A 16,045-nucleotide genomic window follows, 5' to 3' on the forward strand; every position below is an offset into this window, starting at 1 on the left:
GAACTTTGTGTACAACTAGCACAAGGAGGAGAGGAATCGTTTTGCCTCGAGTAGATAGAAATTCTGAGTGGAGGGAACTGCGAAAGATATATTTCTTCATTCGTCAAGTTGGCCTCCGTAATGCAACATGTATGAATTTTGCCTCATGTCTGTGTGATGTTTCGCCATCTTGCAAGGTAAGTGTCGTAATATTTAAGATCAATCTTCAAAACGTTTCCTTTCAATCTATAAATAATCAGCAAAATACAAAATTTCAAATATATAGAATTTATAAAATCATTCTTTTAATTCTTCGTACTAAAATGTACTTTTCAAAAAGGGTTTATGAAAAAAGTACAATTGTATATCTTATCTTGGTTTTAGAAAATAAGATTTACATATAGAATTTTAAAACCTTTTTTTATATTATCCTTATAAAATTTGTATAAAATTTATTTTTATTACATAGACTGTAGATTAAAGAAATTTAATATTTAAAATGTTACTTTATTAGCTTTCAAATCAGGCAAGTTTAAATTTCACATTTATTCATTCAAAAAAAGGAAAATGTATGATCATTCATTTTATATCTTCATTCTCGTATTTTGTAATTATCTTTTGTTTAATATAGTTATTCCTACATCAACTCATATTTACTTGTTTATCTTCTCGAAATTCTACTATTATCCTATCTTCTCCAACATAAAATTCCTCTCATGTATCTCATCTCTCATCACTCTATGATTTTCGCCGATTTATTAGCAGTATTACTTGCAGTTGTAATATCGTTGATAAATGTGATATAATTATATGAAAATTCGATCATAAAATTACAATTACTTTGGTTAGAATTACTAGCAAATTATTTAGAGTTTAAATTAGAAATTTGTAATGTTTTTATTCCAACTCTTCATAAAATGTTATTATAATTATCAAAAAGGTCAAAATTAATTAATCGATTATGCTCATATCATCCTTTCTTTTCGCAGCCAAATTATTATAATAGCGAAAATTTATCGATTAAAAAATATTTGAATCATTTTGCTTACATAACGTGAAATATATAATAAATATTCAAATTTAAAGATTACAATATATCTTAAATAAACGTGGTTATAATTTCAAAAATTAGAAAACAAAGAACATAAAAAACCACAGCACAGGTAGGTTTACTGCAGTAACAACACAGAATGACACGACTAAATTTTAAGTATGCCAAAGTAATATTTGAGATCCATCGCTTAGTTTTTTGGCTGAAAAACAGAATCTGGAAATTCTGGTTCTACATTGTCAGGATATGGAAACCTGGCATCTTCACACAAATAAGAACACTTTTATTTTATTTTAACAACCGACTGTTGTATTTAACTCAACTAAATGTAAATTTGCGCCTTAAGAAGATTTTTAATTACTGAAGATGGCCAGATTGTGGCCGAAACGTTTAATTGTTTATTGATTGATATGTTGTATTGATAAACGCTTAAAAAATTTTTTATTGTTGAAAGTTTGATTATCACAACCGACAACCTGTGCTGTGGTTTTTTATGTTCTTTGTTTTCTAATTTTTAAAGATTACAAATTTGAAAATTTAAAAATTGAAAATTTAATTTATTAGTCAATTTAATTTTTTAATTTAATTTAATTTTTAAGAAAACACAATAATAAATATGTTTAAATTCTCCATTTTTTATAAATTATTCGCGATAACAACGGAGAATTGCCATCAACTAATCAGTATTCAATGAACTGATCAGTTTAAAAAAAAATGCGCGTTCAAAATTTGGAAATAATTTGAAATGAGGTCGCCCATGAGATCGAATTCATGTCACTCTCTTTTGCGTTTCTCTGACTCGCCCATGTGCAGTGTTATTTTCATATACCTCCTCACCTTTGTTAAGCACATATTTTAAAGAGTTAAATATTGTCAATAGTGCTGAGAACGAAAACGTCCTTCAATCAAAAAATAATGTCACATCAATAAATAAATTGCTATATGATATGAAAAATTATCATAACGCGCATAATTATCTGGATAATATGACTAATTTATGTAAATTATGATAATTTTTGACATAATTTGACATAAGTTTAAATTAATGATACCAGCATAAAAATAAAAAAGTAAAGAATATCTAAATTATACTTTCTACATTCTGTTTGATATTTCAAAATTCTTTGATGTCTTTACTGTAAAACTCCGTTTAGCATGATATTTGTAATTTTTGATTAAATATTTGTTCGTTAAAATGAGAAAATCACACTGCTATGACCTAGTGCCACCTTTATTTGTTCTGATGGAAAAAATGTGAAAGTAAACGATAGATAAAGTAAGTAATCCTGTACAATCAAAAATGATTAGAAAAATTGTGCGTTTTTTTAAAATAAATGTTGCAACACTGCAGCAAGTTCATTATTTTAGTGCTTTATATGTGTTGTAAATTATGCTAAAGTATCAAAAAATTACCAAATTGCTTACCAAATTGGAGCCTAAGTGTGTGTATGTATGTATAAAAATGTAAAAATGTGTAAAAATTGTTAAAATTTTATACTATTAGGTGTTGGAATTAATTCGTAGCGTTTTTTAATGAAAGAATGTTATTTATTTCACATGAGCATTAAAAAATACATTAATGAAAGTACTTCCCATCACTTGTAAAACGCTACGAATTAATTCCAACACCTAATAAATAACAAAATAATTATGATAGTAATAAAAATAAAATAAATAAAAATAAAAATAATTTTGTGACTGAAGAATAAATCAAATCTAACAATCAAATCTAAAATATCTATATGAGCATCCGCGTTGTTGGTGGGTAAATAATAGAGACGATAAAATATAATTAGCAAACAATTAGAATGTACTTATCAACAAAGTTATCTGCAAACGTTTTAACTCTGGATTTAAGTCCTCTTTAGTGTCAGTGCAAAAGTCAAGTATAAACTATTGGATTTGAGTCCTCTTTAATCTCAGTGTAGAAGTGAAGTACAAACAGGGTTGGCAAATGTTACTTTTTAATTATTTTGTCGTTATTTTTTGTAGTAAACAATTTGTAGTAAACAATTTGATGATAATTTGATATTATAATTTTTTATGACGGTAACGCTAACTAACTATAAACGCTACGGTTGTGCTTAGGTTAGAAAAATTATTTTGAAAAGTAATTTGTCATCATTATGCGTTATTTACTGAAAAAAATAATAAGTAACGAATAACAAGTAACTCATTACAAATTAGGAGTTTTTTTCAGTAAGGAATGACTCTTTCAACCCGTTACAAGTAATGATTGACTTCTTTGACTCTGACACCATTACCATCATAAAAAATTCACAATGTCATTATCAAATTGTTATTATAACAAGGTAACGATCAACAAAGCAACGCGTTACTTGCCAACTCTGAGTACAAAACTACTGAATATAATCAATAATAGTCAAATTACTGAAAATTCAGTAATTTGTGCTTGATTTCCACAATGAGAACTTAATCCAGAAAACATTTGCAGTTAACTTTATTGGTACATTTCAATCGTTTGTGTATTATATTTTCCCAAAACAAATCTCTCAGGAATTAAAGATATTTCAGAGAATGTCCTGTATGTCCTAAGAATGTTTTCAGGCAGGACGTTTCTCGGATAAAGTGTGTACGGGTTATTGCCTTTAAATATGTTATTTACACATATAAATAACATATTAAATATGTTATTTACATATAGACATTTTCTATTCATAACTTAATATTTAATAAAAAATACTTATATTAATAAAAATTAATTTGTGTGATTTTTCCATTACAGTAATAATCATCTATCAAAATTATTCTTCTCTTGCATCAAATCTTGCAATCCTCGCATCTGTAGCTAGACAATAATATCGATTCAGTGGTTGTCTCAGAAAATCATGACGTTGTTACCACCAACGCCGGCGCAACAGAAACGTATAGACAAGGAACTTCCATCTGATCCGGAAATGAGAAAACAAGATATCAGAGCGCTTCGAGAATGGCTTTCAAAACAGCATTTGCCGAATCACATAGGTTCGTAAATTACTCGTAATCACGTTGATAACATGTTATTTCAATGAATATAGAAGTACAATATAATTTCAAATATAATTATAATTATAATATAATTATAATTTCAAATATAATTATAATATGTAAAATATTGATAAATATTTAAATGTCTAAATTAATAGAGAAACAAACTCAAATATTTTTCCTGTCAATTTTGATTCCTGTCGAGTTTGGATATATTGTAACATAAATTAAGAGATACGTAATTTTTATAAATGCTTTTATGTACATTAAGATGATAAAATACATGATTTGAAAAATTAATGTTTATATGTGTTTTTAAATGTGTAACATTGAAATAAAAGAAGATATATAATATAAGAAGAGATATATAACATAAAAATATTTTAAACAAAATTTTTGTATAATGTTTTAAAAATATTTCATAGTGTATTCAAATCTTTAAAAATGTTACATATTTTTTTAAATTTTGAATAATCCGTTATAGCAAGAATTAGAAATATTTATTAAAAAGGAGAAAAATAAAATACTTGTCAACAATAAAATTTCAAATTAAATAAGATTACATGCATTTAACGTAAAATGTGTGAAATTTTACATAAAGGAATGTAACCTTTACATTTACATACATCTTTCGTTTATTTACAGACGACAACAAACTGGAGAAATTTCTTTTCAATTGCAAGAACAGTATTGAGAGATGCAAATTAATCTTGGAAAGATATTACACCGTTCGAACATCCTTGCCGGAATTTTTCGCCACTCGCGATCCGTTATCTCAAGATATTCGAGACTCTTTCAATATAGTGTAAATAAATCTTGATTTCTGATATCCGAAACTTCTTCAATATAAATAACGTAAATAAATTTTAGATTTTTTTTGCAAAATTGAATAAAAAAGGAGTTAAAGTATCTGATTTTAAACTGACAAATCGGAAAGAGTCTCAACTAAATTTACTGTTATATGTGTTTTAAACTAATATTTTTGTTAGAGATTACCTCGTTCTGCCATCATTAACTGAGGAAGGACATCGTGTCATTATCTTTCGATTTCGTGACACCGATGTGGAAAAGTTTTCGTTTCAAGCGCTAGTGAAACGTATCTTAATGATACTTGATATACGTTTGATGGAGGAATTTTGTTTGTCTAATATTATGATCATAGATCTCGAGGTATGATACTGCGCTAGTGCTTTTATTTCGAAATTTATGTTTTTTTATCTTGTACCTTATCGTTATTCTTACAATTTTAGAATCATAATTATTAATACTTTATAAATTAATCATTTATCTGGGATATTATTTTTAATAAATCTTTGATATTGTTAAAAAAATTTAAATTTTGTTAAAGAAATATCCATTGCTTTAATACATGCATTTTTTTTACGATATAACAAATTTATGCTGATTTTTTAAGGAATATATATGTGTGTGTGTGTGTGTGTGTGTGTGTGTGTGTGTGTGTGTGTGTGTGTAGAGGGGGTTGGGTGTAAAACTGATAGAATATGGAAAGTTGCACTTAAGCGCGAAGTACATTGAGTGCACTCTCACCTAGTTATGTTGCTGTTATTTTGAAAATAGTTGAAATTGTGCGTAGCTTTACTAACGAAATCTAGTAATTAAAAATTAGATGTTATAAATTTATTTAAAAAATTTTTCGTTTTTTATTTCATACTCCATTATCGTTTTTATCTTCAAAGATGTATGAATTATTTTTAAATTATTCACCACTGATTATCATCATTAAAATATCTGTAATTCATTTAAAAAGAAATTTGTTCTTTTAGGGATTTAGCATGGCGCACTACACAAAATTCATTCCAACGCAATCTATCTTGAGACGAGCAATGTTGGCGGTACAAGATAGTATGCCTTTTCGATTGTCTAACATTTACTTTCTTCACGCACCGTCATTCATCAATAGTATAATCAATATATTTTATCCACTTTTAAAAAAAAAGTTGACTCAAAAGGTAAGGCTAAAGATTTAAATAAGATAACCGGTAAATAAGATTGAGAAACGAAAAATATGCACGTAAGAATACATTTTTTATCTTTGCAGTGTCACTTTTTTAATGGTGGTGCGGAAGAATTATATGTTTACTTGAACAAAGATGTATTACCTAATGAATGGGGTGGCAAAGCAGGCACTTTTCAAGAATTAAATGGTATATGATTTTTTTTATTTTATATTTTAAACAATATTAATTTTATTTTTATAAAAGCGATTATGCTTTATATATTGTTTATAAATAAAAATATATTTATAAACAAAATCTTTATTAATTAAGTTTTTATCATATATACAAATAATTTCATAAAATTGTAAGAACAGTTTAAGTGTTTATTTAATATATAATATTACTTATCTCTCTTCTACATAGATGCATGGCAAAAAAAAATTGAAAAGAATAGAGATTGGTTTCTACAGGATGAAAAGTTGAGTCGTACAAATGAAAAGGCTCGTTTACTGGAATTAAAATCGTCCTGTCTTGCAATGAACATCGAAGGAATTCAAGGTTCATTTCGGAAATTGAATATAGATTAATGATATTCATATTATAAAAATTCGATTGAATATGCAAATTAGCATATAATTTTAATCAATTAACAAATAAGATGAAATTTAATGAAATTATATTTTTAAAGCAGTATAATAACTTTTATTAAAAATAATATTTTTATTAAAAATAAAATTATATATACATCATGGAACTAAGTCCATTTTTTGGAAAATAGAATAAAAAAGATAATTTGAAAACCTATAAGACTAATCTTTTATTTAAAACCACATTTATGCTATTTGTTACTAAGAAAAAAATTTGCAAAGCATTTAATAAAGTTTTATTTTTATTTATCAAAATCAGTTGATTATCGGATGAACAAAAAAGCTTTTCGTTATTTCATGAGTCTATAGATAGCGCCACTTTTATCGTTGTTATAGAAGCGTATTTCTTAAATACATATTTAAAAATTATTTTTATTTTTATTTCAGCTTTAATAAAATTTATGAAATAATCAAAAATATGGTAATAATGCCTTTATATATATTTTTTTTATTATTTGTTTAAAAGCATATGTAATAATAAAATAAGAAAAATAAAATTTTTAATAAATATTTTGTGCTTCAAAAATATTTAAAAAAATCAATACATATAAAACATCATAAATAATTGCTTTTTGAAGCAATCTCACACATACAATTTCAATACATACATCGTTTTATGAAATAAAGATATACGAAACGAGGAAAAAAGAAATTACGCAATTATATGCAAAAACTGTAATTGTTGAGTATAACATTTTAAAAAAGTTGAGCGCTATAATTTGCATGACCCAGATACGGTTATCGATGTAATAGTGGGCGTCTAATCGTCTTGTATTAGCCTGTCAGCTAAATCAATTTATTCCAGCTTATTTTATGCAACGTAATAAAGATCATAAAACGCATTTATCATAAACTATCTGTGAATTATGTTACTTTTGTACATATATGTCTAACAATATAGTAAGATTAAGTAATATAAATATGTTTACATATTACAATCAAGCAGATTTATTTTAAGTTATGAATCAGTATATACAAGTTCTCAGAGAGATAAAACGTGATTTATTAATATTATTCATCATTAAAGAATTCCATTTACAATCAGTCTGCTATCTTATGCAGAATGTCTGGTAAGTTTCCACAAAACGCTCGTATGCAGATAGAACGGACTAAACTGAATCGAAAAATCTTCATTTTGTAATTTTTGCAATAGTGAATGAGATATTAATTTCTAAAGATTGTCAAATAAGCAGGTAAAATCGACTTTAAGATTTCTTTCATAGTTTTTTATAAAATATCTTAAAGATGTTTTTGAAAAGTATCTTAAAGTTGTTTTATACATCGATTTTAGATATTCTACTCATTGGATAACTAAAAAAAAAGTTACGCAAATTACAAAATAATAAAGGACTTTTCGATTTAATTTAGTCCGTTCTATCTACACACGAGTATTTTGTCAAAACTTAAACTTACCGAACACTCTATATATAAACTTTTAATTTTGTAATCAGAAGACAATGAGAAAATTTTAATATATTTTATGTTATATTTTTAAAAGAATTTTTTTTCAACTAAATAAAACTAAATAAAATAAATAATTAAATTTACAAGCTAGTTTGCAGTTTGATATCATTTTATTCTTTTAATTTTTGTAAGCAATAAATAAAAAGCAAACAGCCACACACAGGATATTGGTAGTGAAAGTCACATATTTAAAATTTGTTGATAAAAAGATCATTTATCTTTCGGTTAACAATTTGGCCATCCTCAGTATGTAAAAAGTACAGACTATTATATTAATTATAAATTTCGGTATTATAACATAAAAGCATTGAGATTTAATTTTTTTGTTTGATCTTCAAACTTATTAATTCAAAAACGAATACCTTTAAAAAATGATTTTTTAATGTCACCCATTTGCATTTAAATGATAAAATTTCTTGAATATGGAGTTCAAACAGATTGAAGACAGAGTGCAAAAGTTTCATTATAACCTTAATAAGATATAAATTTATTTTAACAAACTCAATCATGGAATTTTATAAAAAATTTGGTTGATTATTTGATAGGCTGATTATTTACAAAACAGTTAATTACTTATGATACAAATTAAACAGAGATTAAAAAATAGATACAAAATTAAAAAATAATTCTGATGTTTGAAATATCACTTGCTTGTAGATTTTTTAATTAATCTTCTAGACTTCTATTTATACTGCAGTTATCGACTTTATGTCTAATAGTAACGCCTACCTAATAAAAAATATATAAAAACGATATTTTCATGTATCGTAAAAATATTTTTCAAGAGATGACTATTATTAATGTTTCTTTAGATAGTATCAAATAGAAATGCAAATTTTAGGTAATAAAAAAATTATCGTACAGATAATACAAAGCGAAATACCGCAGTAAGCTAAAACGATGTTTGATAGTAACTTTATGACTGCCGCAATGCACAACGTTGTCTTCTTTCGTCCTCGCTTAACTAACTTAATAAGCTAATGATGCTCGCGGCCTGATGCATCGAATAATGCCTCTGTTGAATCTACTTTGATTCGTGCCGAATACGGTGTTAGGGACGTTTGTTTGTCACTCGTATTGTCGAAGAGCGCGAATCGCGTCGTACGTCATAACTTTTTCCTCTGTTTGCTATTTAAATATAACTGTAAAAAAGTGTTCAATTTTAAGATATTAAAATGTTTTATTTTTCTCCATTTGTTAAAAGATATTTTAATTTTAAACTTTTTCAAAACACTATATTGTATTTGGATTTAAAATACGCAGTGTTTTGTTTATTGAAAAAGTTTAAAATTAAAATATCTTTAAGTGTTTAAAAAATGGAGACAAGAATAAAACATTTTAATATTTTAACATTAACACTTCTTTTTTAAGTGTAATTGTTTTCTTCATTTTGCACACTTGTCTCAGTAATGTAATATTTGTTCAGAGTACAATAGGGGATAGTCAAAGGGGGAAGGGGGAATGCAAGGTGCACGTATCTTGTTTATGCATATCATTTATACGTTCATTGTTGATTTCTTTAACCATTTGACATCTATTTCCAGCTTCTTCCTATCACTTCTATCTCGATACATCGCAAAACACAAGTGCGCATTAAGATATTATCAGGTATAATTTTTCAAGGCGATTTTCAACGCGAAAGTCTTATTTATGCTTTATTAGCAACTCTAGTTAATCTTTGTTACGTTGTTGCGATATATTCATTGTTTATAATGCGACTGATAACGGCATTCGATGATAAATAATTGTTTCGTGTACGGCTTAAATTTTGATTCACTTCATGCGTGTTTTGCATACCTAAAAAATCTTAAACAATGCAATAAAGTTGCCGCTCAAGTTGCCTCGTAAATAAAACGCATATGTATATACTGACAGGAGAGTGTTTATTGCGCGAAAAAACTACTTTCGCGATATGAAATATCGCTGTGTGTTGATAGAAAAGTGACATTCAAAATTATCAATTTTTCGATAGAGCATTTTTAAAATTCTGTATCGATGCCACATTTTTATTAGGATAGTAAATTGCATGACTTCACTTTCTTTCCATGTTACAATGTCAATTACATCCCAGTAAACATCAAGTAATATGATATTAATGTTATAATTTTGTACTCAACAATATAAGTACAATATAAATGCATATGTAACACATGTTATTACATGACAGTTGCATTGTTGAGTCTGTCATAACATTGATCTTATATCGTTATATGTTATTTGTAATTGATGTTTATCAGGCTGTATTTAATTTATGCATTCTTTAAAATTATATGAGTTTTCGAAATTTAAACTTTATCACCCTAACGCTATTTTCTGATTTGTATCACTTTTTTATTAACCAATGATATATATATATATATATATATATATATATCGTTGTGTTAATAAAAAATATATATATATATATATATATATATATATATATATATATACGAGCATTTTCAGCAGATTCACAAGTAATAATAATATCAAGACAACGCAATAATTAAAATTAATGAGAACTGATTGAAAAATGTTTCTATTATTATCTTGGCGCCAGTTTGATGCCATTTCGATAACTTTTTCTGCTTGAGATTAAAGCGAATCTAATTATGCAATCGCAATTCTGGAGAACGTAGTAGATAAACAAGTCAATATTTCTACATAAAACGACGCAACGCGATTCCCGTGTCGTTTTTTTTTTGCTAATTATATGCATTAATAGCGCGTACGTCGCTATTGGATACCAATGAGGCGCGCCTGGTCATAAACCGCTTAGGTTGGAAAATTGTTTAGCTTGCACGTATAAATATCCACATGTTGTTTACATTGCGTACGTTATATAAGCGTCCAAGTATCTCAATCGATACTATATATACATATTTACTGTTCGTAGCAGAATATTATATGCTAATCGTGATTAATAAGAAAAGAATCTCCCTCTTGCCCCCTCCCTTATAATTTTAGATTTTTCAAAAATAGAAAATATGAAGTACAGCAATCTTGATGTACAAATGAAATATTTAAAATATGCGTAAACAAGAGGTATGCAATTTAAGAAGTTAATGTATGCATGGAACGGTAATACATTCATAGAAAACGTAATGTTATACTGAAATTTTATCAGCTCTTTTATCAAATAGATGATAGAGTAAAGTGTGGTACAATTTCGAATGAAATAAAATTTGAATCCAATTTTTGAAGTTCAAGCTTAGTAACCTTTCCTTCGTGTGGAGGATATTGAAAGGTATCAATAAAATAGGAAAAAATCAAACTTGAATTGAAAATTGGATTCAAATCTTATTTCATTCAAAATGTCCGAAATTGTATCACCTTACTCTATTATTTGCTGATTCCTGCGAAGATCAAAAATAGCACTCGTAACAATTTCTCAAGGTCCCCTTCCATTGACTTCAAGGTAAACTTCACGATGTAAACTGCGTGGCAGAACAGTTAGTTCCGTAGACGAATACATCGTTGTCGTCAGGTATCATAATGTATACAAAGTGCGACATGCGTCGCACGGTCGTGGATTACTTATCAATGGGCGGCAAATTTGTCCTCCGCGGTCGAAGTCAACGCATTAATGCCTCGTCGCGTATAAGGCGCCGTTTTCCGTGTCGCGATTTCAGTTGCAGCCGAACAGCCGGCCGAAGGAATTTCACGTGGAGTCGACTTGGCGAGAGAAACGATTACGTGGGAGGACACACGTTGCTGCATTTGATTGCCTCAACGCGTGTTTGTCACTGCTTATTGGTATGTGCAAGACACGCGATCGTCATTACACGCGTGTTCGTGTAATTTCGCGTATTAGAGTTCCTGCCGGTTTCCCGCTGTGTTATGTAAGTACTGCTACCGTGTACGTGTCGAAAGTCAGGACAATTAATTAATCGGTTAAATACCATTAACGAATGTACCGTGCATTCTTTATTGTCTCTTTCTTGTCACAATTTTCGAAATTATTTAGGAAAGTACGTATAAACATTTGTTTATTACAGTAAATATTTTTTTAAAGATAAATTTGATGCACAAGTGGAAAATTTGTGTAAAATTTGACACATTTCAAATAATCCACATAGGGTCGTATTCATAGTCGTGATTCAACATGAGATTCGATTTGCTAGGTTTAAATTGGTCTTTCATTTGAAAAACGCTTCTCAAATCACGATTTAATAAATCCGATTGGTAAAACCTATTCGTCTGAAATAAAAATTAATCGTGGATCAATTTATAAAATAAATACGGACCTTAAATTTATTAATTTAACACAATATAAATATGTTAGGAAATAATACAAATATTATATATAAAATTAACAAAAAAAAAAATAACATTGTCACAATTGTGAAAGCAATTCTTTAGTAAAATTAATTAATATGTTAAATTAAGATTAATTAAATAAATATTAACATTAACATTAAATGCAAAAATTTTAATAAAGACCGATTTTAATATAAATATAAAATATTTTTATTGTAACTTTGGAGATTTCAGATATAAAGAATGATTAAAAAATAATAAATGAAGAAGACTTCTTAACTGTCTTCAGTTATAATGTGTTTGCTTTTCTTTTAAACATAATTTATAATTCTACTTAGAGATAATATTTAATTTACTTAAGTCGTAATATATTCATAAATTTAAAAAAATAGGAATGACATCAAAAATACACACACACATACACACACACACACACATTTCATATTAGAGTTGAAAGAAGTGTAATTATATGTATATGTATAAAATTGAGATACATGAGAAAATGAAAATTAATACAGAATTAGAGCAATTTAATTTAAAATGGTTTTTTATTTTAAACAAATACTTCGTAAAAACACGTTAATATAAGATAATTGATTTTTATTGCGGTACTCGAAGGTATAATATTTACGATACGTTGATTCGTAAATTTCGGCAGATTGATGATCATTCAGCGCAATGAAACGTGATGTGTCAACGAAGATGCACGTGCGATTCACAATTGCGGTTGATCTCGGCCGCGTCGATAAACATTGGTTTCCTCGCAATCAACCGGAGTTTGTAAGTTGCAAAGTAAACGCGGCGCGCTTTTACGTGTCTTCGTTGTATTGAACTGAAACCCTATAAAAGCCTAGCTTTCATTGTTTCGCTATTACATTCGCGAACGTGACCGCTGTACAATTAACAGCAACAACACGGAGTGGATGGTGGTGGATCGCGCACACAGTCACATCCCTGCCGCACAGGGCAGTAGGGTGGATTGATTTTTCGCCCCCTTGACGTCACGACGGATCCAGCATGCGCGTGATGGTTAAATAAGGTGCCGATATCGGTACCGATGCACATTGCCTACTGAATGAGGGATAAAGTTTGTTACTCGACGACCATTCACTTACGATGACTATTTTGTCGCTCATTAGCAACAAATTATCTTTATTGTTGAAAGGAATGTTATTGGTGTCACAATACAATGTAACAATCTTTTATTTTATCGTTATCTTATCGTCTGAAACAAAAATGTTTTAATAGATAATTTCAAAGATAATTTTGTATTGAATTTATGTAGATATATTGTGTCTATATATGTATTGACATACACACACACATATATATGTATACATATCTAAATAAAATTCAGTTATAAATGTACTTTTTTACATTTTTGCTAATAGTTTTAAATATAAATACTATATAAGTATTTATAATCCATTTATATTATCAATCAACATTAAATTATAATTATAATCTTCTAATAATTCTTATAGAGATTATTAATTGCTGATCAGGCGCTCGTTTAATTTTAACTTACTAACAATAAGATTGATATTGAGATCGGAAAAGAAAGAGTAGAATGATTATATGGTCGAGAATAAGTTAGCTTATTGCTCTATTCGAGCTGGATGAGTTCCGAGGCTGTTCGGAGTTCCATTCAGCAAATTCCATTGACGATGATCAAACCCTTTAAGTGTTGCTAACAGCTATTGACACTGACAAGTAACAGATATAGAATAGTTATATCAAGGGAGGGAAGGTCTGACGCATAGAAGACATAGTAGAGCAAATAATGTTTCAATATGAGTGCGCTCGTGTATAAGCGCCCCTCTCTTTCATTAAGAAGAAATAAATAATAATAAATTTGCTATTACGCAGCACTATCAAATAACTTACTAAACGAGAGATGTTAATCTGCAACCTTTTTCTCTCTAAAATTTCATAGATAAACAAATGAATTAATCTCTTTCACTTCTCTTACTTCTTCACTTGTCTAAAACCTTCCGAAATAGAATGATAGATATATCCTCGTTACTTAAATGAATAACAGTTTCTTACATTTATACTTCAACAGTTCAATTAGCAAAGATGGTTCCGATTCAATTAGATATGAATCTCAAAGAAGCAATAAAGCGTGAAAATTAATTTCAATTATCATGATTATAACGCAATCTTCGTAACGCAGATTATTTGAAAAATGTAATCCAAAGAAGCGCGTCGTTGCAAGATGATTTCAGAGAGAGAGAGAGAGAGAGAGAGAGAGAGAGAGAGAGAGAGAGAGAGAGAGAGAGAAAGAGAATTTCTTTAAAAATGGTATTTCTCTAGAGAGAGGCTTATTTAGGAAATGAGATTAGTATTGTACTGTGTAGCGTATCGCTGCATAGTACAATACTAATCTCGTGAGAGAAAGATATTGTTGAAGGGACAAGCAGTAGGTTGCGTTTATAAAATAACACCAAGATCACGTCGGTGGGCGGGAAGTCAGGTAGATATGGGGAGGAGAGGACGGAGGTGACGAGGGAAACGGTGGGTACCACGGGGTGGTTGTAGTTCGGATGCGGGAGAAGTGAACGTCGGGGTCACGGTGGGTTCATTCAGCGATGTGCAGTTGGCCGGGTGCTGTCTGACCCGTCTCAGCAATCGCTGTCGCGTTCTCTCTCTCTCATCTTTCTCTTCGTGATCCCTCACGTTCCCTCTCTAGGCTTCATCCGCCGGCGCGTTAGAACCATTCTCCCTACCCTTAGCCTACCCCAACTCGTATCCGTGTACGTACGTATCGTCGTTCTCGTCGCGTCGTCGACGGCCATCGGGGCAGCACCGAGCGAACGCCCGTTCGACGACGTTTTGTCTGTGCACCGCCTGTTTTGCGGCTGCTTGCGGCCGATGTTAACCGATGTACTGCACCGCGCACGGTACACGTGCGTCGACATGACGGCAGCGTCGGCAGCGCGACGTCCGATCATCCACGTCGTCCACCTGGCCGTGCCTCGACGGCAACGCGTGGTGGTGATAGAGTCAGCCTCGACGGCGGTGGTGGTGGCGGCGGCGGTGACTTCGATCGGCCGACGGCTCTCGTAAACAGGAGGTGGGTCAACTCGAACTCGCGTTCGAGCGGTCAGTCATTGACAGGTGGTGCGCAGTTCTACTCAATTCACGCTCGAACGCGTGATTCTCCGATGTGTACGTTGTCCTCTCCGCCACTCCCCGCGTGGAGGCATCCGGCGCGTCGATTCGTAGTCGCTAATCGGCGCCCTCGTGATTTATCTGCTTGAGGGCAAGGCGGAGAGAGGAACGGATTGACCGAGTAGCCGAGAGAGAGAGAGAGAGAGAGAGGGAGAGGGTAGGAAATCGTAGAAGGGTGGTGGATGTGCAAGGCGGGCTTGCGAGTTAAAGAAACGTCTAGAAAACGGGGGTCTCCGATCGCGTGTCGACGTAACCACTTGGAAATTGCGTGACGATTAATATCTCGTCGCGATCGTAGGATATTATTGGAGAACGCACGCCTGAGGAAATTCTTCTAGAAATTGCGTGACCTTCGCTAAAAAAAAAAAAAAGGGAATCGTCCGAATTTTTTACCGATTTAACAAATCGTTAATTCGGGTGTCGGAGTAATTAAGGTCTGATGCGGAGCGTGTTTTCGGTCCGAAGAGAGTGGACGGGACGTATTTCTTCCTTCCTCGCCACGGCCACGGTGGAATGCCCCTCCTCGAACGCCCGCCCTGTCAGGA

The 16,045-nt window shown here is 30.3% G+C and overlaps 2 protein-coding genes and 1 long non-coding RNA gene across 8 annotated transcripts in view; 2 read left to right on the plus strand and 1 right to left on the minus strand.

Annotated features, from left to right (window-relative positions):
• The first annotated feature begins 46 nt into the window (after positions 1-46).
• On the plus strand, positions 47-6,783 carry LOC105145957 (alpha-tocopherol transfer protein-like). Its single transcript, XM_011055876.2, has 7 exons — positions 47-176; positions 3,777-4,015; positions 4,664-4,823; positions 5,008-5,188; positions 5,803-5,988; positions 6,078-6,183; positions 6,400-6,783. The coding sequence occupies exons 2-7, from the start codon at positions 3,880-3,882 to the stop codon at positions 6,561-6,563; spliced, it is 933 nt and encodes a 310-aa protein (XP_011054178.1). The 5' UTR covers positions 47-176; positions 3,777-3,879; the 3' UTR covers positions 6,564-6,783.
• A 3,944-nt stretch (positions 6,784-10,727) lies between these two features.
• Positions 10,728-16,045, plus strand: part of RhoBTB (Rho-related BTB domain containing) — a 33,844-nt gene continuing 28,526 nt past the window's right edge. The window contains exon 1 of one of the 5 annotated variants that reach the window (XM_087413617.1): positions 10,728-11,908. The gene's annotated coding sequence lies outside the window, so the exon portion shown is untranslated. Of the gene's footprint in view, positions 11,909-15,270; positions 15,403-16,045 lie in introns of those variants that run through there. The other 4 variants (XM_011055882.2, XM_011055879.2, XM_087413613.1 and 1 more) reach the window with 4 other exon arrangements.
• LOC147911070 (uncharacterized) lies at positions 11,966-16,012 on the minus strand. 2 transcript variants are annotated; one of them, XR_015547520.1, is made up of 2 exons: positions 13,859-16,012; positions 11,966-13,551 (listed from the first exon to the last, which is right to left on the minus strand). It is a non-coding gene; the product is annotated as an uncharacterized LOC147911070 (long non-coding RNA). The 2 variants fall into 2 exon arrangements; XR_015547519.1 differs by having other exon boundaries at positions 13,855-16,012.

This window comes from Acromyrmex echinatior, chromosome 1 (genome assembly GCF_024713525.1).
Source record: "Acromyrmex echinatior isolate Ae372 chromosome 1, ASM2471352v2, whole genome shotgun sequence".
In the NCBI taxonomy this organism is placed as follows: Eukaryota; Metazoa; Arthropoda; class Insecta; order Hymenoptera; family Formicidae; genus Acromyrmex; species Acromyrmex echinatior.

Coding starts and splice junctions, on each gene's coding strand:
- LOC105145957 (XM_011055876.2), top strand. CDS start 3,880: ATGACGTTGTTACCACCAACGCCGGCGCAACAGAAACGTATAGACAAG. Junction 4,016..4,663: donor GCATTTGCCGAATCACATAG/GTTCGTAAATTA, acceptor GTTTATTTACAG/ACGACAACAAACTGGAGAAA. Junction 4,824..5,007: donor CGAGACTCTTTCAATATAGT/GTAAATAAATCT, acceptor TATTTTTGTTAG/AGATTACCTCGTTCTGCCAT.